The sequence below is a fragment of the Mustela putorius genome, unplaced genomic scaffold (assembly GCF_011764305.1).
Source record: "Mustela putorius furo isolate JIRA1106 unplaced genomic scaffold, ASM1176430v1.1 tig00000174_pilon_pilon_pilon, whole genome shotgun sequence".
NCBI classification, from domain to species: domain Eukaryota; kingdom Metazoa; phylum Chordata; class Mammalia; order Carnivora; family Mustelidae; genus Mustela; species Mustela putorius.
In genome coordinates, this window is record NW_025421304.1 from 35,794 (window position 1) to 60,690 (window position 24,897).

The 24,897-nt window shown below is 52.4% G+C and overlaps 1 protein-coding gene across 1 annotated transcript in view; it reads right to left on the bottom strand.

The window, feature by feature from the left end:
* Positions 1–24,897, bottom strand: part of LOC101691954 (signal-induced proliferation-associated 1-like protein 3) — a 207,917-nt gene that overhangs the window by 34,239 nt on the left and 148,781 nt on the right. Inside the window, exons 7-11 of the mRNA XM_045075894.1 lie at positions 24,422–24,596; positions 21,585–21,688; positions 18,840–18,997; positions 11,115–11,691; positions 4,707–4,981 (exon numbers count right to left, since the gene is read on the bottom strand). Of these exons, the coding sequence (XP_044931829.1) occupies positions 4,707–4,981; positions 11,115–11,691; positions 18,840–18,997; positions 21,585–21,688; positions 24,422–24,596 (1,289 nt within the window). The remainder of the gene's footprint in view (positions 1–4,706; positions 4,982–11,114; positions 11,692–18,839; positions 18,998–21,584; positions 21,689–24,421; positions 24,597–24,897) is intronic.

The following is a 24,897-nucleotide window of genomic DNA, read 5'->3' on the forward strand; positions in this document are numbered from 1 at the left end:
ACGGGACTTAAATACAGTAAGTTGACTCCAAAGGCCACAACTTTAATCACTATCCACATGGGCCACTGAAGACTGGTTTGGGAGCCAGTGAGATTTCTTGGGTGCCAGACTTCTCTCTCAGTTACTGACAACATGGCCTTTGGCCAGGAGCCCTTGCGCATGATCTCCAAGAGGGAAGTATTATCCAGGCATTTTGAAGGCAGCATCGGGTGGTGGGGAGCCAGGGCTTCTGGGCCAGATGGCCAATTCAGACCCCAGCCTGCATGGCCCTGGGTGAAGGATTTCTTTCCAGAAGCTGTTTCCTCATCTGTAAGATAGTGGTGGCTGCAGGTGTTCTAGGGCACTAGGATAAAGTCTGGTGCCCGCCAGGTGCTTAACAAAGGGGACTTGGCACTGCCACCTTCTCCAGCTGATTCTGTGGCCAGTCTGCCTGCTGTTCCCACATGCTCAGAGGCCTAGTCTCCCTTCCACCTTCTGAAGTCCAACCACACCTTGCTGGGGGCTCCGGAACAAATCTTTCCTTATTGGTCTGAGAACCAGCAGCACCCAAACTACAGCAGAGGAATGCAGACACTGGGTCTCACCACAGGAATCGGAGTCCTCCTTGGCCTGGGGACCTGGGAATCTGCATTTTTACCAAGCTGCTAGTGATGCTTTTGACACAAGACAAAGCTGGTGAAAGTGGGACAAAAAGGGCCTCCCCATCTCCCAGTTTCACCTCCCAGAACCCACCACAGCTTCCAGTTTCTTATATGTTCTTTGAGAAGTATCCTAGGCAGGTATTTCTATGCAAATATTATTTAAAACAGAAATAAAAAGCTATCCTGCTTCCCCCTCGGGTCCCCCAACTAACAGTATTACTTACCAGGCCCTCTCGATACAAATTCAATTTACTTCCTTTAAACAATCCAGTACTATCCCATCACACGATGACCTGGGATTTACTCAGCCAGTGGGTCCTGAATACTCAGCGCGGCTGGATACTTAGATTGCTTCTACTCTTGGCAGCAATGCCACAGCAGACAGTACCCTCCGGCCTCAGCCACGTGCAGGAGATGTCTGAGAGAGGATGCCCCTGAGCCCAGAGCCCTCTTCTCCTCACCGTCTCCTTTCTTACCCCTCCTGCTCCCTCACCTGTGGGGCTTCAATATCCCTTTTCAGGGAGGAGTTTCCAACCCCCTTGACCAGAGCTCCAGAGTCCAAATGAAAAAGCAACATCCCAGATGGCCTTCTCCATCAGGAAGCGGCAGAGAAAGTGAGACGAGAGCATTCCTCCCGGCCTGTTGTAAGTGGCCGACGTCTCGATGACCATCTTATCAGGCTGGGGGACGTTCTCCCAGTTCAGCTATGGCCAGTGGTGCAGTACTCACTTGAGAAGCCCTGTCCGATGGCCTTGGAGTGTGTGGATGAGCCACTCTACCATTCAGTGTCTGAGGAGTGTGGGGTCCAGGTGTACACCATACAGAGCCCTGCTGGCGGCAGCGAGAGCATCTCTGCCCATCCCTGTGTGCCCCCGCTCAGGGCTTGTTTTGACATTCCACCCAGGAGGCCAGGGCTGCAGCGAGAGCATCTCTGCCCATCCCTGTGTGCCCCCGCTCAGGGCTTGTTTTGACATTCCACCCAGGAGGCCAGGGCTGCAGCAAGAAGCTGGGAGAGACCCCAGAGCTAGGGCGACCAGCTCTGCAAATGAGGTCAGCCAGACCCCTCTGCATTTCAAGAACAACAAAAACCATGCAAGTCCCAACCCGCATCTGCCCCTGAAAACAGGAGATCCTGTTTCTGTGGCTGCCCTGCCAAGGGGGGTAGGATGATAGCTTCTTTCCGAATGAGGGAAAGGAACTGGGCTCCTGTGTCTAGTGACACCCTCTCAGGCCTGGTCTCCCCATAGCCAGAGAAGGGAGCCTGCAGACTTTTACTTTTGCTTCTGTTGGTCCCTACCTGCAGATCCAGGGATGTCTTTGTGGCCTCCGGTGCAGAGTCGTTGGACAGGTGGGCTGGCTTATCGTGTGCACACACGTGAGTGTGAGGGTGTGTGCAGAACAAGGCACAGTGTGGGGGGATCTGCTGGGGAGCTGGCCTGTGGAGTTGCTTTGGCTGGACTTGCCCCTGCAAAGCCTGGAGCGGGTGTGGCTGGGCCCTGGCGCCATAAGAGGGCTGAGAGACCGGGACGCGGGGGGCTTGACTGGAGTCCCAAGGGTAGACTGGGGAGGGGGGTGAGGGCAGGCTGAGCCCCTGGGGCAGGGCTGAGGCATGCTCGGAGCTGCCCCCGACCAAGTCCGGAGCAAGCAGGAAGCGGCGGGTGGAGCAAGCACAGCCGTGCATGCGCACAGCTCTCGCCGACTTTCTGATGCAGCTGGGAAGCTGGACTGAGGTCTGTCTGCTGCTTAGGAGCTGTACAACTCTGCACAACTGATGGGTCCCCTCAGGGCCTCGGTGTTTCATCTGTAAAGTGAGGGTCACACCAGCCTTGAGAGGGTCACATGTCACCTCATGTCAGCCTTCCTCTTGGCTCACTCTGCTCCAGACCCTCTTGGCTGCCTGGCAACAAGCCCAGGGCCTCTGTCCTCACTTTTGTGATGGCCACTAGGTCCCTGCAAGGCCCTTCTTCTGGCTCCTCCTCACCCTCCAAAGTCAGGCTGCGCTCTTTTTACTTTCCTCACACCCAGTAGCTCCCAGCTGGTGTCTCTAGAGCGCCCCCTACAGGCCAAGTGCTGGTCTATGAGCTTTATTTACAAAGCTTTTCTCCAAACTCACCACCATCTTTGGGGAAAGGATCTGTTACCTCCCTCATTTTACAGATGAAGAAACTGAGACACGAGGTATGAGGCCACTGGCCCAGGGCCACGGTTCACAATGAGGAAGAGCTGAGAGTCAACCCTAGGTAATGTCACTGCAGAGTCTGTGTTCCCATGACACTCAGTTGCCTCTCGCTTTTGCTATGTGAAATCACCTCATTCCCTTGCTTGCTGTTTGCTTCCCCTGATCCACTTTAGTAGCTCCCCGAGGGCCAAGGCCTGACTGTCCTCTGTGCAGCTGTGTGCTCAGTGCTTGGGATGTAGTGATTCTCTCTGTCTCTGGCCACAGCTGGAGATCGCTAGGGCACCGACTCACCGATATAAAAGCAGCATTTACCCTGCCTTCCCTATCTGATAAATTCTACCCCAGAGTAACCAAACAGTTACCGAAAGATTTCAGCCAATAAATGAAGAAGGAATGACGGAATTGAGACCAGTACTTGTTACTCTGTGACCCACAATGAAATAGCTGATCGAGGCAATAATGACACATGGCTGTTGAGGGGGACAGTGTATGATGACAGGTCAGGCGCCACCATCTGAACCCTCTGCCCGTAGAGCCACTCACGGAGGACAACCAGACACGTGGTGCCTTGCAACAGATACACACCTGAGAAGTGTTGTTACCAAAAGAAATCTCACCAGATTTGGATCAAGTTTCTACATTAAACTCCAGTCCACAGGAAATCCATGTGCTAGACAAACAGGGTAAGGGACACCAGAGGGATGCAAGCAGCTAAATGCAGGAAGTGAGAAACTCCAGAGAACAGGTAGCCGGGGTTTCTTCCCAAAATAAATTCCAAGGGGGGAAAAAAAGCAGGAAAGGGAAGCTTGTAGATTAAAAGAGCCTGAAGAGACCCATCAACCAAATACAACAGGAGTAGCCTGATTAACAAAACAATTCTTTCTATAAAAGATCCCTCTAATACAACAGAAAGGTAAATACTGATGGATACGTGATCCTGAGTTACTGGTAAAAATTTTAAGTATAGTCCTAATTTTTTAGAGGTTCTTATTGGGCAGAGATATGGTCTAATCACTGGGACTGCTTCAAATAATCCAAGGGGAGGGGAGGTACAGAACTTGAAAAATAACAAATACCAGTGTTGGTAAGTGTTGAAATAGGGCTCAGTACACTTTGGTATGTTTGAAGTGTTCCATTAAAAAAACAAGACAAACTCTTTGTTGTCTTCCCACTACGTGTGGAATAAAACCCAAGTTTGTCCCCATGCCCGTAAGCACCCCTGGAAGGCTGCCCCACCTCTCACCTGTTCCCAGCCACCCTGGTCTCCGTGCTGCACGGACGGATGAGCCACACACACTCACACATCCGAGACTCTATGCAGACTTTGCTGGGGAGCCCCTAGCCCAACAAGACCATGTGGCTGCCTTTGTCCAGGAGCCTTGCCTGATCCATGAGCAGCTCTCCCAACACGCTGCAGGCCCTTTATACAGCCTGCTTTAATCTTAAACCTCATTACTGCTTGGTCCTGCATTGTATCTATGTAATTACCGCCTGTCTCGGCCTCTAGAACACAAACTCCAAGGGAGCAGATACTTGCTCCCTTTGGTCCCTGTGGTCTCCCCAGCACTTTGAAGGGCACTCGTACCTTGTGCTGAAGCAGTGAACCAAGCGCAGTGTGTCCTCGGGGCAAGCTACTTTGAATGCTGTGCGCATCACCTAGAAAATGGGACTGATGAGGGTGTCCACCTCATGGGGCTGTTGTGGACATGGAATGGGGACAGTGGCGTTTGAAGAGCTTCAACCGTATGTGGCATCCGGCAGGTGTTTGCCAGATGCTGACTCTCCCCATCACCAGTTTTCCTGCTGAGAAAGGGCCTCGGGGGCCTGCACTCCAGAAGCTGCCATCCCACCACCTGGCTCTCACCTTGCAAGGCAGATGTCCTTACCTCCGGGGTGTGCCGTCGTCGAAAGGGGGGATGATGACCACTTTGACAGTGACAGAGGTACGCAGGAGGTCGATCATCTGATCATGGGTCAGTGTGACCACGGCCACCTTGCAGATCTCCACCAGTCGGCTGCCTTGCCGGAGGCCGGCCTGCCAGGCAAACCCATAGTCCTCCACCTCGGCCACCGTCCCGTCGTACTTCACATGGAAGCCCAGCTGCCCGAGCCCGTTCCGCCGCAGGGTCATGTCCACTGTCTCCCAGCCGTTGGTCATGACCTGTAGGCAACAGGCAGGATCTAGCCTCCGAAGCTGTTGGGGCCAGCTCTGGATGACCCCTGCACAGAGGTTCCCCCTTGAGGGCCAAAGACCCTGACCTCCCAGGTGATGCCAGGATATAGGAGCACAAACACCCACTCAGTCCCAGCCTGGGCTCTTGACTTCCAAAGACACGTGGATAGGCAACCACGTGGCTTCTTAAGCTGGTGGAGACCATGGCAGTCATGAGCCCTGTTCTCCAAATGCCCCTAGCCTTTGGTGGGCTAGCTACAGTGGGATTATACTTCTTGGCCCCCTTGTGGGGCGTGGGCTCTGGGACTTGTTTTGGTCAATGAGTTGTGAGTGGAACCGCCATGTCATCCAGGCTGGGGCATTTCACTGCCGGCGTGAGACCCTCTGTGGGCCTTTCCCCTCTGCCATGATTATTGGGATTGTTCCAAAGAGTGGCTGTCTGTGTTCAGTTGGGGGCCCAGAATGAGAACAATGTGGAGCAGAGACCCCCACCAAACTTAAGCTGGACATGGAGTGTGAGCAACAGACAAATCTTTGTTGTTTTAAGCTGCTAGTATTTCATCCTGACCCACTGACTCTGACCAAAGTAGGCGGGGCAAGCAGCGGACCAGAGATTCTGGGATCTTCTCTGGATGGGGGCTCGCGCCTCACTCTTTACTTCATGGTGCCATTTTTAAAAGAAAAACCCCTTCCCCAGGCTCCTCCTCAGACCGTCCTCTAACCTGGAGCTGACCAGACCATACCAGGCCTCGCCTCTGATTCACTCCCTGCTTCCTCTGTGTGTGACTGTCGCCACGACCACGTATAACTATAGGTAAGAGGACCCGTCAAGGAGAACCCTGGTCCCTCAGCGTGTCCTTAGGAATCCCCTTCTCTTCTTGGGAGAAAAGGATTAACTTAACAAGCCACAGCTATGGCTCCTGAACAAGTCACATCAAGATCGGTATACACTCCCTGGAAACTGCATTAAGGAAAGAGAATGTGTAACAGTTCCAGTTACCGGTGGGAAGCCATTCTGTGGTTAGAAATGCTGTTGACGACGGACCCATTGCAGCGGGGGCTTTCACCCTCTCTGACCACTATGCCCCGAGAGGACATTTTAGGTCCCAAACCACTCTACACACTCATGCCTCCATTTATGCACGTATTCCTTGCAACCCAAATCAGCCACACTGCTGAGAGTGGGCGGCCGGAAATGAGAATGTGGATGGGGAAGCACTCACCTGTGGCTATAACTTCGTCTGATTTAGAAGGCGACAGTCTGCACAGTGTGGGGCACATGTGAGGGACCCAGCACTGCACCCCAGAAGAGTACTTATCCTTCCTCCCTGGGATGGGCTGGGAGACTGTATCCTTTCCTAGCCTGTCCTCCACAATTCTGGATTGAGATCCAGCAAATGATTTCCCAGCCCAACTTGTTCATGGGACACTGAAGAGTTACTGTGACTGTTCGATGGATGGTAATGACAAAACAGTTGTTTTCTGAATAGTCCATATGTTTGAGAGAAATACTGACATATGTACAGATGAAACGATAGGATGTCCTAGATTTGTTTCAAAATCATCAGGGGAAAGGAAAACAGGGAAGGAAGAAACGAGAGTGGCCATGGGCTGGCTGACAGCCGAGGGGACTGGTGACGGCCTGGGGGTTTGCTAGGTTGAGTCCTCCTTTATGGCTGTTTGACGTTGTCCAGAATTAGAAAGTTTAAACTGGTTGGAAAGGAAAGTCTAGTGTTTAGTGCACTGAATGGGAAACTTGTGACTGGCTCTGTCCTAGCCCACTCTGCTTTGGGAGTCCCCATTCTCCCCCATGAAGTGGTAACCCTTGTGGCCAAAGAATCTGGCTGCGGGTGACAGAGAAATGTCCCGTGTGTCTGCGCCGGTGAGGCCACACCATCCCTGGGGCGGGGATGGGGAGGGCCCAACCTCCCTGGAGGCCGCTGCGGGCCTGACAGCTGCCATCCAGCCTCCCTTCTTCCCTTCCTGCTTTTGGTGACAAGACCTCCCACAGCACAACAGACTTGGATGGGCACGTGGCCACCCAGAGGAGGCCTGCATTTCTGTTTCTGTCACAGCTGGCTTTGGATACATGACTTGGTTGGGGCCAGGAGGACAGACGTGAAGGCGCTTCTACTTCGTTTTCTTCCAAATAAAACTGCCTGCCCTCCACTCACGCCTTCCTCCTTCCTGCCCACAGGGACGTCCCTTTAGAGTGGTACCAAGCAATACGGAAGGAAAAGGAGGTGCCACAAGACGAAGGGGACGGAGCTGTCCCTGCCCCCGTGACCAGCCTGAGCATTAATTGAAAGAAATAAACTTCACCTTGTCTCAGCTCCCGGATCTCTCAGTCTTTCTCTCAGCAGCCCAGTCTGTAACCCCCAACTATAGCTGCTCTGGACCATTTTGAATAGGGAAGGGAGAGCTGGTCAGGAGTCTCTGTGGTCCTGCAACTTCCATCCCTTTTGCTTTTCTAATGAACCTAAGGAACCCCCAACTGAAGAACAGAAGCACTCCTGATGTTTCCAAGATTCCAGAAAGGCCCCCTGGCACAGGGAGCCAAACACAGGAGACCAAACACGTATAGGTTCATAGGACCCTGTGCCATGCCATGCGGCCATACTGCCCCAGTTCCCCTTTAAAGTTAATTTTCCTGGGGACTGATCTCTGTGTGCCAGGCTCTGACTAAGCCCTTCATAGGCCTAATTTCTCCAAACTCTCACTGGTGAGGCAGGTACAACTGATTTGCTTATCTTACAGATGTGAAACCTGTGCAGACTTGACTTTTTTAACTTTTGCAATTAGCCTCCATGCTGCATTCCCCGCTGCCCCTTTGCTCCTTTCCCCCTCACTCTGCACCAGGATGATTCCAACTTCTTACTTTTGTCTCAGTTTAAAAGTTGTTTCCTCAGGGACCTCCCTGAGGCTCACAAGCTGGGGAACTTGGTGGGTAGGATAAATGAGAAGCAATTCTCACTGATGAAGCCCATCTCCCTGATGGGCCTGTGGTCAAATAGTATACATGTGCCCCCGCTGCAAGGGAGCACCTGTGGGCCTGCTTCAGCTGCCTACTGCCCTGTGCCAACATGCAGTGTTGCCAGAGGCTCCGGAGAGCTACCCACACGCGAAATCTTCTCAAGGTCAAGCTTTGGTAATTAACCGAATAGGTCTCAGGGCTGCATTTGACCTGTGGCTTTGAGACCTCTCCCCAAGACGGGTTCTCTTGGCATGCTCAATACTCCCTCTTTAACCTCTTGGCACTTGCAATTCCTTGTTCAATTTCTGCCTCAGAGGGGAGCCCCAGGAGGGCAGCCAGGGCCTAGCATAGTCCCTGCTGTCCCAGCACCGCCTGGCTCCGAGAGATGCACATAATACTTGCTGACTCAATGAATGAAGGATGTCTGAATCCTAGCTCTGTCGGGGAGGGTGTGGACTCCTTCCCCTGGAGGACTTGGCAAAGCAGACTTGCTGTCATGACTCGTGTATGATGGGCTTGTCCCTTCACAGAAGATGGCATACATCATCGCTTCCTGGCCACCTGGATGCTCAGTGGGCTCTGGGGCACGGAGACTGTGAGGGGGGCTGGGACAACGGGCTGTAAGCCGCTGCACTGCCAAAAGGGCCGGGGGTGGGCGTGGGATGGAGTAGCAGAGAGAGGATGTGGGTAAAACATGTCACCTGGCATGGTGCCCGGCATGGTCACTGCTCAAGAAACTCGAGCTGCTGTCAGGATTTTGGGAGGAAGAATACTCTTCATCAGCGATGAGAAGGGGATCTCCTTCACCAGGCTTTGGGGAGGAAAAAGTGCAGAGCTGTGCAAGGCGCTGCACAGGGTGTGACAGCCCTCTGTGGACATTCACTTCTGCTGTTACTACGGGGCAGCATGCAGCCAGCGTTCAGTACAAGTTCCCTGGGTGCATGCTGTATTCCAACCTCAGTGCTGAGGACACAGCGGCAAACAACAAATACATAAATACGCTTCATATGGTGTAAGTGCTATGGAGAAGATTAAAGCAGGGTAAGTGGGTGGAATACGCCAAGCTGGGGGGTTGCAATTTTATATAATGAGGCCTCCTTGACAAGGTGACATGCGACTAAAGGAGAGGAGGAAGTGAGCCACAGGGGGGATCAGGAAAAGTGCTCCAGCGTGAGGGCATGGGCAGTGCAAAGGCCCTGAGGCTGGATGCCTGCCTAGTACATGCAGGAAGCAGCAAAGGTCTATGTTCCCAGAGCAGAGAGACCGACAGGCAGCCAGGTCACAGAGTCTGAGGCCACCAAAAGCACTCTGCGTTCCATCTAGAGGGGGCAGAGGGTTTGGGCAGAACAGTGATAGGATCGGATCCCTTGGACTGCCTTACTGAGGACAGACCATGGGAAAGCAAGGTTGGAGGCAAGGGAGACCAGCGAGGAGGTGACTGAGGAGGCCAGGAGAGGCTAGGGGAGGCTGTGGAAGGGGAAGAGGAGCTGGAGTCTGTCAACCGGAGGTGGTACTATCAGACGGGATGTGGGAGTGAGAGGAGAACAGTGGGGCAGATGCCAAGGCTTCTAACCTTGACAAATGAAGTGATGGACTTGCCCTTTCTGGAGACAGGAAAACTCTGGGGGCAGTGGAAGAAAAGCAGGAACCTGCTCTCTGACATGTTGTTTCAGGGGCTCGGAGACACCCGGGTGGGGACACCAAGCAAGCAGTTAGCTACCAGTCTTGAGTTCCGGTACAAATGTGCTTCAGAGTCAGGAAAACCTGGATTCAGACCCCAGTCTGCCATCTGCTGGCTGCATGACCTTCTGCGAGAGTCTATACCCGTCAGAGCCTCAATCTCATCCTGTCAAGTGGGGTCAAGAACAGTACCTACGTTCTGTGGGGCGGATGACTCAGCTCGCACAAGCATGCTGCTTATCGGCACACAGTCAGGGTTCAATTAAACTCCTTCAACTGACCAAGTGATCAGTATTTATTGAACACTTACTATGTGCCAACCCTGATTTATGCAGAGAGCACAAGCAAGCGAACAAAACAGATGGAGGCCCTGGTTCTTGGATCTCACAACTGAGGTTGCTGTCTAACACTGAGCGTGAACTTTGGGGTCAGGGAAGCTTACAGCAGGGCTCCATCAGTCCAACTTGAACTTAATGAGAGAATGCAAAAGCCCAAAAGGGTGAATGCACTGGCATGTGGAGGTCACAGCCCACTGAGTCAGGCAAGCTTCTCTGGGTAACATAACTCATCCAATCCTTAAAATTTTCACATGATATAGGGTAATTTTTGTTCTCATTTTTCAGACAGGGACATCTGAAAAATGTCAGTGTGGCAGTTAAGAACTTGGCTCAAGGTCATAACAGCTGGCCAGTGGCAGTGCCAGGACCTGAAGCCAGGACTTGTGATGCCAGAACCTGTGTCTACGTTAGGCTCCCTTCTCTATTTCATATGCATGATGTGTCCTTCTGTGAAATCCACTGGGAGCCCATTGTCAATGATAGCATTCTTTCCCACACGGCTCACATGTGGCCCCAGTGCTTCTCAGCAATGCTTCAGGCCACCACCTATGAAGCTGTCACCTGAAACCAATCTGCCACTCTTGGTTTGGCCAATAATCTGAGCCTGAGCTGTCTATTAGGAGCTCAGGGTAAGACTTTACCCAGATGGTGAATCTTTGTCTTTTAATAGAGGAAGTTAAGCCATTCACATTTATTGTGGTTATGGATGTGGAATTACTCCTGCTATGTAACTGTTTCTTTTACCATGCTTTTTTATACCCCCCATACCCCGTTTATGCCCCAAACCTTTAATGGCCTGGAAGCTTTTCATTGTTTGACTTCTTCTAGAAGTACCTTTACATTTTGAACATAATCGTTCACTTGTATTTTCTATCAAGATCCACAGTGAATAAACCTATCTTTTGTCTTCCTGAGGCAAAGGCATAAAGAGCCCTGGATCCCTGGCCTGAATTGTCCCCAGAAAGAACCCAGGCTGCAGGGCCCAAGAGACCCCCCAGTGTGTAAGTGGCAATTCTGACTTCCTTGGGGCCAATTAGCATCCTGGCCTGAATCACGGGGCTGGGGGCACCAGGGCTTCCCCAAGGCCAAACCATGGAAGAGCTGCACCATTGTGGAACTCTCCCCTTACCTTCAGTCTCTGGACGATTTCCCTTATGTCCTCCACAGAGCCGTCTGTGGCCTGCAGGAAGATGTGGTCCCCTCGCCCATAGAAGATTTTGAGTGTCGAGGAGTCTGGGGTCCAGCCAATGACATCCCCACAGTAGCAGTTGAACACTACCTCCTTGGTGCGCAGGTCCAAGAGCACCACAAACTCATTAGATATCCCCAAGATACAGTCGATTTCTACGCCCTGGGCATAGTCCTGAGCTGCCACCCTCCAGGCGATGGCCCCTGCACTGTGCTGCTCAGCACCTGCCCGCGCCTTTGTCTTCTCCTTCTTCTTGGAGGTCAGCGAGATGAGGTTGAACTTGCCAGTGGAGTCAATGGGTGTGTTAGAGACACAGTTTTCTGCCAGGTCCTTGAGGTACTCCTGGCGGGTCCTGGTGGCCATGGTGTGGAATTTGTCCGATTTGTGCGCAGCATTCTCAGCATTAATCACCTTGGCCAGCAAGAAGTCTCTGAAGACGTCAGACTTGCGGAATGTGGTTCCACTGGGGATTGGGGGACCAAAAGGAGGAGCATCTTTGGATCGGGTCACAGCCATACTGAGGAGGGAGAAATACGTGGTAGAAAAAAAAAGCACTTGAGGTTCTCTTTAGTAGGAAAAAAACATGCAATCAGAAATAGGAATTTGCTTTTTAAGAATGGAAATTGACATCTATCTAGTAAGTTGCTGGCCAATTAGACTGGAAACAAGACAGCCTTAGGGCACATACGTGCATGTTTACTTCGGACAGATGTCAGAACGTCCATTAATGTACCAAGAATAATTCTCCTAGCATTGTTCCACTTCAGTTACTCTCATATTACATATAAACTATGTGATAGATTATAGTTTGGCAAAAATTCACCCCTCCCTCTCCATCTTTGATGGAGGGTACATGCCCACCCTACTGATCTTGGGGCTGGTCTCATGTAGCTTGATTTGGCCAATGGCTTCCAAGCAAAGCATGAATTGCAGTGGGTGGAGAGGAAGGCGGGCTTGTCTCCTGTGCTCCTGCCATCTCTGTGAGACACGCCCCCAGGGGCCTAGAAGGATGAAGGATACCCGCAGCAGACCTGGAGCCAAGGCCAGCTAGACCTCAGCCAACCTGTGGATGTGTTGGCCAGAGAGAAAGTGCTAGTGTCTGTGAGCCACTGAATTTTGGGGTGGTTTGTTAAGCATTACTGTGGGAACGCCTGACTAATATGGGACATTTATGTTTTTTTTTTTTTTTTTTTTTTTTTTTTTTTAAGATTTGAGAGAAAGAGAGAGAGAGCACAAGCAGGGGAAGGGGCAGATAGAGAAGCAGACTCCCTGCTGAGCAGGGAACCCAATGTGGGGCTCGATCCCAGGACCCTGGAATCTTGACCTAGGCCGAAGGCAGATGCTTAACCAATTGAGCCACCCGGGGGCTGTATGATTTGCTTCTTTCACACACCTGTGTAACATTACTTAACATGTAAATCATCTCTACACAGCTTGTCTTGAAAATTCACTGCAATGAGAAGTTTGAAGAGAACCTTCTTACTTCAGTTTTGGCTGAGGTGCTACTGTGACAGAAACGAATAGCCACTAAGTGAGAAAGTAAAAAGGAAACGATCTAAAATGTGTTCTGCCAAACCAGTGAGCCCCCTCACTCCCCACGCAAACCACAGAGAGAAAGCCCATGGGGAGGAACATCTCTGGAGAAAGCTGGCAGTGAGCCCCATGATGCCTGCATCCACCCTCGCCAGCAGCAGGCGCCTCTCGAGGTGACTGACAGTTGGGAGGAGCCTGGGGTCATTGGCTCCCTGCCCAGGAGGGTGGGCCAGGAGCCCCTGCACAGCCCAGGGAACTTGCGGTCAGCTGTTTTCACAGTACGGCGACATTTCCCTGCCAGTGCTCCAGTCCTGGACAGGTCAGAAATCAGCAGTTTGCAGCAGGGGACAGTGTAACGTGGAGGAACAGAGGAGAGGTAAGCAGGCACCCCAACCACTGAGGCCTCCCCTGGGAAGTGGCCCTGAGCTGGGAGGTGGGAGAAGATTGGCTGAGAAGTCAAATCTAGAGATTGGATGACTATCTCCGACATGTCCTTCCAAGGGCCTGATTAAGTGGAGACTCAGTGGCCTGTGGGGCAGTGAATTTCTTAAGGTAGCCAGAGAGACCACAGCCCCTCTCAGTCACCACCCGGGGGCAGGGGAACATGACTCTCCAGAGAGAGGTGTAAAGGGGCAGCAGAGACTCCTGGAGCTATGCTGTTTCCGTGATGATTAAAACCAGTAGGAGTCCCTGTAAATGCGTGAGCAGTCAGCTTGCTAGGACTTTCTTAAAGAGCTTTGTAGTCTCCTCCACAAAGATGTCACCTTGTGAGCATGGTGTTAGGAGAGATTTCCTAATGCTTCTCCCCCAGCTGTAAAATAATTTTTAAATAATGAGATTCCTGACTGAAACATATGCCATGAAACCGGAACACGGTTTAAGGCTTGTTCAGGTTCCGACTCCCAGCCCCTCACCCGCCCCCCACGTGACATGGGGGCCGGTGTAACATTCCTGCCTCTATGAGACAAGCATTTCTGGGATGCCCTCTCTTCAGCACTGGGGGTAGAGTAGTCCCTGACCCCCAGAACTTTTAATCTGGGAGCAGATGTGTACCATACACACACACTTACAAAAACAAAGAAAGTGAATAGGGTACAGACAAAACAAAAGGACCCAGTGTAGATGGGGAATCCAGGAGGGCCTCTCTGAGGAAGTGATAATTATGTATGCTGGGATCTGAGGCTGAGCAGGAGCCAGAGGAAGGGCTGAGGAGAGGGTCCTGCAAGCAGGGGTCGCAGCAGGTGCAAGGCCTGACTGGGAAAGACAAGACTGGGGTGGTCTGAGCCCCAAAAGTGAGGAGCGGGATGGCAGCCAGGCCTCACAGGGCCTTGATGGAATGTTAGCACTTTCATCTTTTTTTTTTCCGTAACATATATTATGAAATATATATTAATTTTGAGTGAATATGTATTGTATAATATACTATATATATTATTACACCTTTAAAATATCTACGTATATTTTAAAGATTTTATTTGACACAGAACGACACGGTGAAAGAGGGAACACAAGCAGGGGAAGTGAGAGAGGCGAAGCAGGCTTCCCATCAAGCAGGGAGCCCGATGTGGGGCTTGACCCCAGGACCCTGGGATCATGACCTCAGACAAAGGCAGGTGCTTCACAACTGAGGCATCCAGGCGCCCCAGTTGCTTTTCATCTTGATCGTGAGAGCTCGCCATGCTTTGACCATCTGGACTTGCTATTCACTCCCTGCACCCCCAGATCTGGTCTCTGCCATTCTCAGTGCCCTGGAAGGTGGGTTTCTGCAGGTTGTCACCTTCACCTGGCTTCCCATACCCTGCAGCTTCCAGTGAATTCTTCCAACAAGAAGCAGCAGAAATGACAGGTGACAGGAGAGAAAAGCTGGCAGACAGCTTTTTCTTTGGAGCCTTTTTGCTGGGCTGCTGGCAGTGGCTGCTGTCCTTGATCCTTCAACTCAGAGCCACAGCTCCTGTCTGGGGGCCCCTCTCCCTGGAGCCACACTTCTCCCACTCTCTGTGCCCTCACCTTGCCAAAAGGGGTGGGTAATGTGTCCCTGCTGCTGCTGGCCCTGGGATGCCTCACGCTCCTATACTGGTTCCCTTGACCTAGGCCCCCCTTCGAGCAGCCTGTTTGTTCATCCTCAGTTAAAACACAAGCGAGGCATCTGTCCCTTCAGGGTCCATGACAGGCACAAGTGCTCGCAACGAGTGCCGACCAGACTGACGATCTGGGAAGATCACTGTGGCTGTCCCATGAAGAAAGGACTGGAAGGGACCAGAGCACGGGCAGGAGACCATTGAGCGAGCTCCTGCACATCCCAGGCTGGTCAGGCCAGATCCCTTGATCATCACCTCCACTGTTCACGGTACAGCGACCCTCCCTCAGTTCAGGAGTGCCACGTCAGCAGGTGCCACCTGGAGCTTAGCTAAGGCCCAGCACCAGCACAGGTGTTCACTACTGATTAAAACAACTTAGGGGCGCCTGGGTGGCTCAGTCAGTTAAGCATCTGCCTTTGGCTCAGGTCATGATCTTAGGGTCGTGGGACTGAGCCCCACATCTGGTTCTCTGCTCAGCAGGAAACCTGCTTCTCTTTCTCCCTCTATGGCTCCCCCTGCTTTTGCGCTTTCTCAAATAAATAAAATCTTAATGAAAAACTCCAAACCCAGCAACTTAAACTTGAACAGGCCAAGGAGGAACAGATTTCTACCAATGCACAGGAGATTTTCTGTAGGTCTGACAGAAAAAGGCATTTCCCAGGAGTAAGGTTCTTCGAAGGCCACACAAACCAGGTGCGTTTTCTTCTGTGCAAAACTGTGTGGGTGAGGCCTCGCCTACAGCCTGGGGGAGGGATAGGATGCCTCAGCAAATCTTTCTAATTCAAGGTGCATCCACATTGTACTTTACAGATATGAACAGCTTTGCAACTTCTCCAGTCAGCACCTGGCTGCTTGGCCAGACAGACTCTGGTGCTTCCCACAGTCCTGATTCACTATTTTTTTTTTTTTAAAGATTTTATTTATTTATTCGACAGAGATCACAAGTAGGCAGAGAGGCATGCAGAGAGAGAGGAGGGAAGCAGGCTCCCCGCTGAGCAGAGAGCCCGATGTGGGACTCGATCCCAGGACCTGGAGATCATGACCTGAACCAAAGGCAGCGGCTTAACCCACTGAGCCACCCAGGCACCCCCTGATTCACTATTTGAAGAATCGTGAAATTACAAGCTGCTGAAGGTTTCTGGACAAGCAGAACAATTGGTCCCTTACATCCCAGCAGGTGGGACTGGGTTTTCACAGTTCCCAGGCTGCAGGACACCAGTGTGGCACCCTCTGAAATGGCACATTTGGGAGTTGGAAAGGATGGCACCTCACTACACAACCAGGTCACTGGAGCCCAGGAAGTAGTTCCAGAATACTCACAGTTATTCCTTCAACAATCATTTCCTCAGAGTCTGTCAATGACCGCTGGGCCAGGAATCTGTCTGGCCAGCAAAAATCTCTTTAGGGCCCACTAGATGGCAGGCCCCATGCCATGACGGAGACATGGAGGGGGACGTGACAGGGGTTACCTTTAATAGAGGCCGGGGCCATGCCAAGGAGTCGTGTTTTTTTTGTTTGTTTTTAAAGATTTTATTTATTTGACAAAGATCACAAGTAGGCAGAGAGGCAGGCAGGGAGACAGTGGGGTAAGCAGGCTCCCTGCTGAGCAGATAGCCCGATGCAGGACTCCAACCCAGGACCCTGAGATCACGCATGACCTGAGCTAAAGGCAGAGGTTTAACTCACTGAGCCACCCAGGTGCCCCCAAGGAGTCGTTTTTACAGCATGATGGGTGCTGGGATGGAAATGTGTTTGGGGACATGGTGGGTTTCAGGGGGGAGGGGACAAGGGTGTGGTCTGTCTGGGGTCCAGCTGCCCGCGGAGAAGGAGGGAAGAAGAAGTGGGGGCAGCTTTGGTTGTGTCTTTAACATTTTCTTTCTTTAAAAATAAAGAGAACTGAAGCAAATATGGCAAAATGTTAACATCTGTTAAATCTGGTGGTGGGCACAAGGGTGTCTGTTATATTATTTTCTGTGCTTTTCAGAACGTTTTAAAATATTGCATAATATAAATACTTTAAACTGTAAAAAACAGGAAGCGTTTAGGGGCGCCTGGGTGGTGCAATCTTGATTTCGGCTCAGGTCACGATCTCAGGGTCATGAGATCAAGCCTGGCAATGGACTCTGCACTTAGCAGGGAGCCTGTTTCACTCTTCCTCTGCCCTTCCCCCCGCTCGTGTGGGTGTTTGCTTGGTCATGGTCTCTCTCAAATAAATTAGTCTTAAAAAAACAAAAAACCCCCTCAAAACCAAAAAACCAGGGTCTGTGGATCAGAAAAAAGCCAGTGTCCTGGAGGCCATGGAAAGGCTGACCTGGAGAGGTGGGGGATCGGCCGTGGGTTGCTGTGACAGCCCAGGCCGGAGCTGGGAAGAGGGCGAACCACCCCCACTCCCGCAGTTCAAGCCCAGCCCCAGCCCCTAATCTGGGGAGAAGGCAGCCTTCTCCTCCGGGTGTGTGTGCGCCGGTCAACGAGTCCACCTTCCCTCAGCAGGACTACTACCTTCCGGCTCCTGAGGCACATGGGAGGGCAAACGGGTGAGTCGGGGCTCACCCAGCCCGGAGGCGGGGGCACTGGTGGCTGCTGCTCCCTGTCCCAGGAACAAGCAGCCGCACATGCCGCCCCATGGCGGAACCCCCTCCCTCCTCTCCTTCACCTCACTGACAGAGGAAAAAGGCAGATTCTGGCGATTCTGCCAGGACCACCAGGGCACCTGTGCACATACCCTTGGGCCCAGCAACCAACCCCATTTTTACGAATTTTCCCAGCTGTGTACTTGGACGCATGTGCAATGACAGCATATGTAAGATTATCACTGCAGGATGGAGTGGAACCGTGGGTGATGGGAAACAAGCCCAATGTCCAGAGCTGGGGGAAGAGTCTTGTGCACCCACACGAGAGCAGGTTACATGGTCATGAGGAGTAAAAAAACACTTTAGGTACTGGTCTGCAGAGATCTCGAGAGTCGGTGAGCGTGTGTGACACGCTCCGTGTATATTAACACAGGGAAAAGCAATACTTAGAAGTAAGTAGTTGCCCGCATATATACGAGACATCCAGTTGCACAAAGAACTGTTAACAGGGTGACTGGGTGGGGGGAGCGGGGCAGGGTGGGAGGAGACTGTGACTTTTTTTTTTTAAACTTTTTTATTTTACTTTTTGTATCTTCTGCATTTCAAACCATTTCCAAAAAAATGGAGAAGAGTGTTCCCTAGCCCACTCCCCCAGAGTCTGTGGTGCTGCTCCAGGGACACGGGCTGCCCTTGGCCTGGGCCTAGGTCATCGGTCAGCTGGTTTCCAAGGACTATAGCTCTATCCTCACCCCACACCCAGAGAACTTTCCACTTGGCCTCTGGCTGCGGGCCACTCCCCTGGGTAAGACTAGGCCCTTGGGGAGGATGCTGAATGGGTCTGAGGCCCATCCGTGCTGCCTGTTCTCTGTGAACTGAAACCTCAGCTCTGTGTCCAGAGTGGTGCGTGTGTGTGTGTCCATACGTGTGTCTGCCCCGCCCCACCCTTCCATCTTCTGAGCCTCCTTCCAGCTATCACTCCTGTGCTCCGCCACTGCTCACTCCATGATGGGCTCTCCTCACCCCCCACCCAGGTCAGAAAGCCTCAGTTCTGGAGCTTCTCCTCCCAGGAAAGCAAAGCCCTCCTTTTGCTGGATTTGCAGCTGGAAGGAGGTTAAGCTTAGAGGTGCAAGCAAATGAAGCAATGTACAGGAAAGTGGAACAGATTGAGCTATGCTCAAACCTGTCATTTGGGAGAGCTGACATAGACAAAGGTCTTTCTGTCTTAAACCAGCTTGAGGAGGGGTTCTTGTCACTTGCGACCAAAAGATTCCAGGCAAATACGAATCACTGATGAGAACTGGGATGCCATGCTCCTTTCTGCCTGAGGATGGCTCTCTAGAAGTGCAGGGACATGAGGACAGAGTTCCCTTGAGGCACACATAGTGGCACTAGCACCCGCCAGGGGACTGCCTAGAGGCTGGAGATCAGTTGCTGCAACTTCCTGTGAGTGTAGGGTTGGGGGGAGCCTTTGCAGGGGTGCGTACCTGTAGCAGACGTTATCAGTGCAGGGGTTGTGGACTCGGACGATGATGAAGACGTGCTGGAAGTGTGAGCGGATGTTCTTGGGGGTGAAGGGCAGCGCCCCGGGCTCCTGGAAGATGATCGTCACGATGTCGTTTCCTATGTGCCTCTTCCTCAGTAGCTGGTAAATGGAAATGGGGGAGAGGAGGGTGGCACAGGTTGGCTTGTGGGCCTCCCTGGCACCTCCTGCTCTCACTCCTCCCCGGTCTGGTCCCCATAGGCAGCCATTGGGAACCATGGACCCAGGTTGGATCATGTTTCTCCTGCTCATAGCCCTCAGGTGGCTCGGCCTCACTCAATGTAAAAGAGTCCCTACATGGCCCAGGGGGCCCCATGCCACCTGTCCCCCCACCTCTTTGAAATCTCCTCCCACGCTTCCCCTCGTTCACTGTTTCCACCACGCTGGCCTCCTGCAGCTCCTCAAGGCCTCTGCCTTGGCTGTTCCCTCTGCCTGGAACATTCCTCCCGTAGAGACCCCAGAGGCTCCCTCTTTCAGGTCTTTGCTGAAACACCTCCCTCCCACAGAGGCCTTCCCTTGGCTGCGGGATCCCCACGACAACCCCCATCTCTGCTCTCCTGCTGCCCCACTCAACAGTTCCTGACACTGAGCACACGATGGCTTTTCCCTCTTCCTTTCGATTCTCATCTACTCCCTCCCACTAACAGTGGTCTGTTTGGTTTGTGGCCCGCTACTGTGTGCTTAGTGCTCAGAGCTGCGCTGGCACACCCGGTGCTCAAGAAATATCTCCTGGTGGTTGGAAGGGCCTGGCAGATGCTCACTTGCTCACAGCCTGGTTCATGGCTCCCGGCGGCAGATCGGACACCGCCTGCCGGCCTGATCCCAGGCTGCTGCTGCCCCTGCTCCGGACACTTGGGTTGGGATGGTTGGGGCAGCGGTGGCTTTGGACTGACCCATGGGAACCCAATCCTCTTGCCTCTGTTTCTCATTGTCTCTGACCAACAAACTGTTAGCCTTTGCAGGCGATGATGTGGTCACGGTGTTTTACTTATTTGCTGACATCACAATGTTCCTATTTACACTAGTTAAGCCTCTGTATGACTCTCATGGTCAGGGATCCACACTGGGAACGTGAGGTCCACAGATGGGCATCCTGTGTAGCTCGACACAAAGTGGCCCAGAATGTAGAATCCAGACATTTACACTGAGCAGCATGACTCACACTACCAAACATTTCTTTATGTGTGCTTTCAACCGGTGACATTGCTAGGTCAAGTATCTGTCTGCTGGGGCCAGCCCCAGGCGAGGCGTCTTCAAGTGGCCAGCTCCTCTTATCCCAACAACCCCGTGAGGCATGAACTCATCCTACCCCTTTACTGATGGGAACACTGAGGCTCCCAGTGGTTAAATGACTTGCCCTCGGTCACACAGTCATAGGGACAGAGTCTAGATTTGAATCCACTTCTGTTTGACTCTGCAACCCAAGCTTTCCCCACCTACCAAATACCCAGCATGAGGGACTGCTTCCTGTGCCCCTCTTGGGTGTCGGGCCCTGCCTCGTGCAGGGACCTTTCCCAAGACATGGGTGCCGTTATTCTGCCCATTTTATAGGGAAGGAGCCCGAGGTCAGAGAGAGAGGATCACACAGCTAAGAAGAGGGGAAGAAAGAATTCAAACTCAGGGCTAACTCTGAAACCAATGCTCTGAAAGAATGCTACAGGTTAACCTTATGGGATCACTCCGCTCTGACCATCTTTGCTCTGTAAAATCTACAGTGTCATCTGTACCAATGGAAAAAACAGGCATTTCCTAAATCACAAGTCTGTGGGGCTTCTGTTTTTTAGAAACTAGTTGTTGTCGTCTCAGGACACAGTCTGCATGGCATGTCCAGGAAAGGAGCCACATGAAGCAGGTGTTTGCTGTTCTTGCCCACCTAGTATCTTCTTCTTCTAGAAGCCATGTCCATGTCCTTTGGGAAAGCCCCTCCCTGATCCCTATCAACATTTCACGTTGAGCTGACCCCATTCACCCTCCCCAGTGGTGGGCATATGCTTCAGGCTTGGCCAGTCAGCCTGTTCCATCCCTGCCCCAGGCCCAGGGACTGGCAAGTGAATGGTCAACAAGAGTCAGGCCTGAAACATCTCTGGGACACCAGGGAGGCACAGCCCTCTCCCCACCAGAGTGGGTCTGCTGGTGGGATGCGAGCAGAGGGCTTTTAGGGGGCATCTTCGCCATGACTTGGGAAGACCTGTGAATAAGGCTACAATGAAGAAAAGCAGAGGTGAGAAATGAAAAGGATTCCTATTGTTTGAGCCCCTGGATCCAGCCATGCCTAAAGCCAACCCTATCCTGGCACTTGGGAGTTATGCCACCCAGTTAGACTCATTTTTTGCTTACAGCTGTTTGGTTTGCATTTCTGGTCAAAATAATGTTGACTGATACAATCTTGTTTTTCACAGCACCCCTGATGATGTAAGAGACTGCTGAGTTGGGTTTCTAGATGCAAGCAAGGTGGCCTAGGAACAGCTAGAAAAACACTGGTATCAAATGATACCTGGCCTAGCCTCCAACCCCCAGGTGACATGACCATGGTGTAGAGGGTCTCCAAGGCCATGGGCCCCCAGAGGGGCAGGAGAGCCAATGCCGACAAGGCAGCCAGCTTCCAGCCCCAGAGAGGGAGAGTGACTTGGGGTTCAGCTGTGTATCCACTGGAAATCACGTGGGGGCTCCTTCCCTGGGCCTCACTGACCTGCTGCCTGTTGTTGGGGGTGTAAGGGAGCAGGGTGGAGACGTGGAACATGATCTCGTAGTCCTGGTATGTCGTGTAGAGGGAGTGGGTGCCCGTGGAGTCAGCTGCAACAGAAACACCAGTTAGCACCACGTTTCCCAAACCTCTGGGTTTGTGCCACGTCCCACAGGCCATCTGCGTTAGTTTTCAGCTTGATGTTTGCACTTAACTCCACTCTTTAAAATTCAATAAATTTAGGTAAAAAGGAAACCTTCTGTTACACACCCGGCACACTGGTAAAAATTTCAAAGTCTGACTGTAGTAAGGGCTGGGGGAGACGGAGAGCCACTGAATCACTCTCTGTGGCTGGTCAGGCATGCAAAATGGTACAACCACTTTGGAAATCTTCTTAGTAATATCCAGTAATTAAGCCTGAAGATCAGCTTAATTGATGACCCAGCACTTTGTTGGGTTCATAACCGAGAGAAATCGCATACATGTGCCCTGGGATATGGGTAATAAGCACCTTCAAACGTTGGTTAAAAAGATGAATAGGGGCGCCTGGGTGGCTCAGTGGGTTAAGCCTCTGCCTTTGGCTCGGGTCATGATCTCAGGGTCCTGGGATCGAGCCCCACATCGGGCTTCTCTGCTCAGCTGGGAGCTGGCCTCCCCCTCTCTCTCTGCCTGCCTCTCTGCCCACTTGCGATCTCTCTGTTAAATAAATAAAATCTTAAAGAAAAAAAGACGAATGAACAGACTGGCATACTGACGCAGTGGGGAAACACAGAGCCTTGAAGGTAGCCGTCGTCACCACAGGGGTGAATCTCACATATGTAGTGTCGAATCAAAGATGCCAGACACAAAAGCAGCACATCCTAAAGGATTCCATTCACATTATGTTCAAAACCATGCCAAACGAATTATAGCGAGAGACACATATATAGGTAGCAAGACCATGAATGATAATCTTGAGAGTCAGGAAACTGATTGCCCCCAATGAGAGGGGACTGTGACTAGGGAGCACAGCTGATTACTGGCTCCATGTTTCTGAGGGGCAAACTGAGGTGCAGGGAGAGAGGGACTTGCAAGGTGCAGTGGAGTCGGCCGGAACTCACACTGACACTATGGTCTTTTCTTAGTAGTACTCGGCGCTGCTCTTGAGGGTTTCACATTCCTCACAGGAAACAAACCCAAATCCCTAAACTTGAGCCCTAAAGGTCCTACAGGGTGAGTTCCGCCTGCCTTCCACACTCCATCCTCCACATTAATTCGCTGGACAACTGCCTTTAAGCCTCAGAGCTTCTGCATGTGTGCTCCTTTCTCCTGGAATGCTTTTCTTGCTCCCTCTCTGCCTCCTTTATTCCGCCTCACCCCACTCAGGCCGCATGTTCTCTGGGCCTTCCTCACCTGGACCCAAGATAAGGTTCCCCGTGCATACTCCTCTCATCTTGAATGGCTCCTTCCTATCCAGTGAGGAAGGCTGGGAAGTTTCTGTCAAATGCAGGAGCAAACCCACGAACCACACTGCAGAGAACTCCAGGATGTCCCATTCACCTAAGGAAGCCCACTCACTGGCACTTCTGGGCATTCAAGGCCACCAAGCTTTATTCAACTGAAGAGGCTGCAGAGACAGTGGCAAAACAGCCTGCAGAGTCCCTGATCGCATGGCCTTACATTCTGGGGAGAAGCTGGGACAGGCGAGGGCACTGAAGCCACCGCTGGCTGGTGCCAGAGCCTGGCCTGGAGACAAGTAACCTTAGGGTGACTGCAAGCTGGGGACATCGCTATCCAGTAAGCTGGGGCCACTGGGTAGGAGCACTGTGCTCCCTGGGGTCCTCTGAGAAAATCCCCTTCCCACAGAAACCATGTGGCGGCAGCTGGCCCCCGATCCTGATAGCAACATGATGCCTGCCATTCTGGGCAGGATGCTGAGCCTCAGGAGCAGGCATCTGTCCGAGAGCGGGGATAACAAGTCTCCTGAAGGAACGAGCAAGAGGCCCACAGTCTCAATGCTCAAGGGCTGCTTGCTTAACAGTAAGCACGGACAGTGGCCTCACAGGAGTGGGCACTGAGCAATGGCTTCTACACAACTGGTATTTTTAAGGCACACTCGACAGTGTACTGTCTGAGGGGGTTGTTCTCACACAGTGAAACTCTAAAGAAAAGCAAGGCAGTGATGGACACGGTCATATTCAGGGTAGCGATTGCCTCCAGAGAGAGGGTGGATATAACCAGAAAACCAGAAGGCTCACGGAGCATCGGTGGCCGTCTGCTTAAAGCAGGTGTGAGATCCAGCATATTCATTCTAGCGTTTCCGTACATATGTGTGCATACACGCACGTAATATGTGTACATGCGGTGAATAGGATGTACGTGTTCTGTGGCAGTTTGGGGGGGGTGGAAGAGCAAACTGAACTCATTATCACAGCTCCTTGGGGAGAGGACTGGCTGCCTGAGGCTCTTGTCATCGCTGTCACTGTCACATAGCACTGTTCATGCAACGCCACGATTCTGCACATGCGTGCTGGGCACTGTCGGGCACTGGCAGTCACGAAGCCTCGGGACAGCTCCCAGCGCGCGTGTGTGTGAGTTTGCACAGGATGCTTCCGGAGTGTGACTGCTAACTCCCAGAGCAGGTGCGTCTGCCAACTTCACTAGACGACACCCTCCTGTTCTCCCAAGGGGTCGCACCATCCGCGTCCCCGTCAGTGGAGGCTGAGAGCTTCCACTGTCCTGCATCCCTATCCAGGGACCACCAGGCCCTGTGACTTTTGCCCCTGGGGTCGGGGTGCGCTGGTGGCCCCCTATGATTTAACTGCCGCTCCCCTCTCGCCACGTGAGGCCACTGCGCCACTTACTCTTGACATCGAGCTGGGCGGCGTACTTGGTGAAGCCCTTCAGGCAGACCTTCTCCCCGATCAGGGAAAGGAACTCCTCGAAGGCGGGGCCGGCATCCTCGTTGTTGTACATCTCCTCCTCCGAGCTCTGGCCAGCCTTGCAGTAGAGGATGCCCACTTTGTGCTTCCGGCACAGCTGTAGAGGCGAGAGCAGCTTTGTGAGGCAGGCCCGGGAGGGACATCAGGGGGACGGAGCAGAGGGGTTTCCTCAGGCACAGTGCCCAGGGGGCTGCTGGGGTTCCACAGCCGTGGAGCAGCAGCGCAGCCAGAGAGGAAGGAGAAAGCATGTGTGTGTGTGGGGGGGGGGCACATCCCCACTGTCCCTCTCTCTCCTTCCTATTCCAGAGGCACGACAGGGTGCCCGTGTGGCTGGCTCCTGTTCTCTCGACACAGTGCCATGCCATTCTTTCAAGAGTAAGGGACAGTGGCCTTGGCTA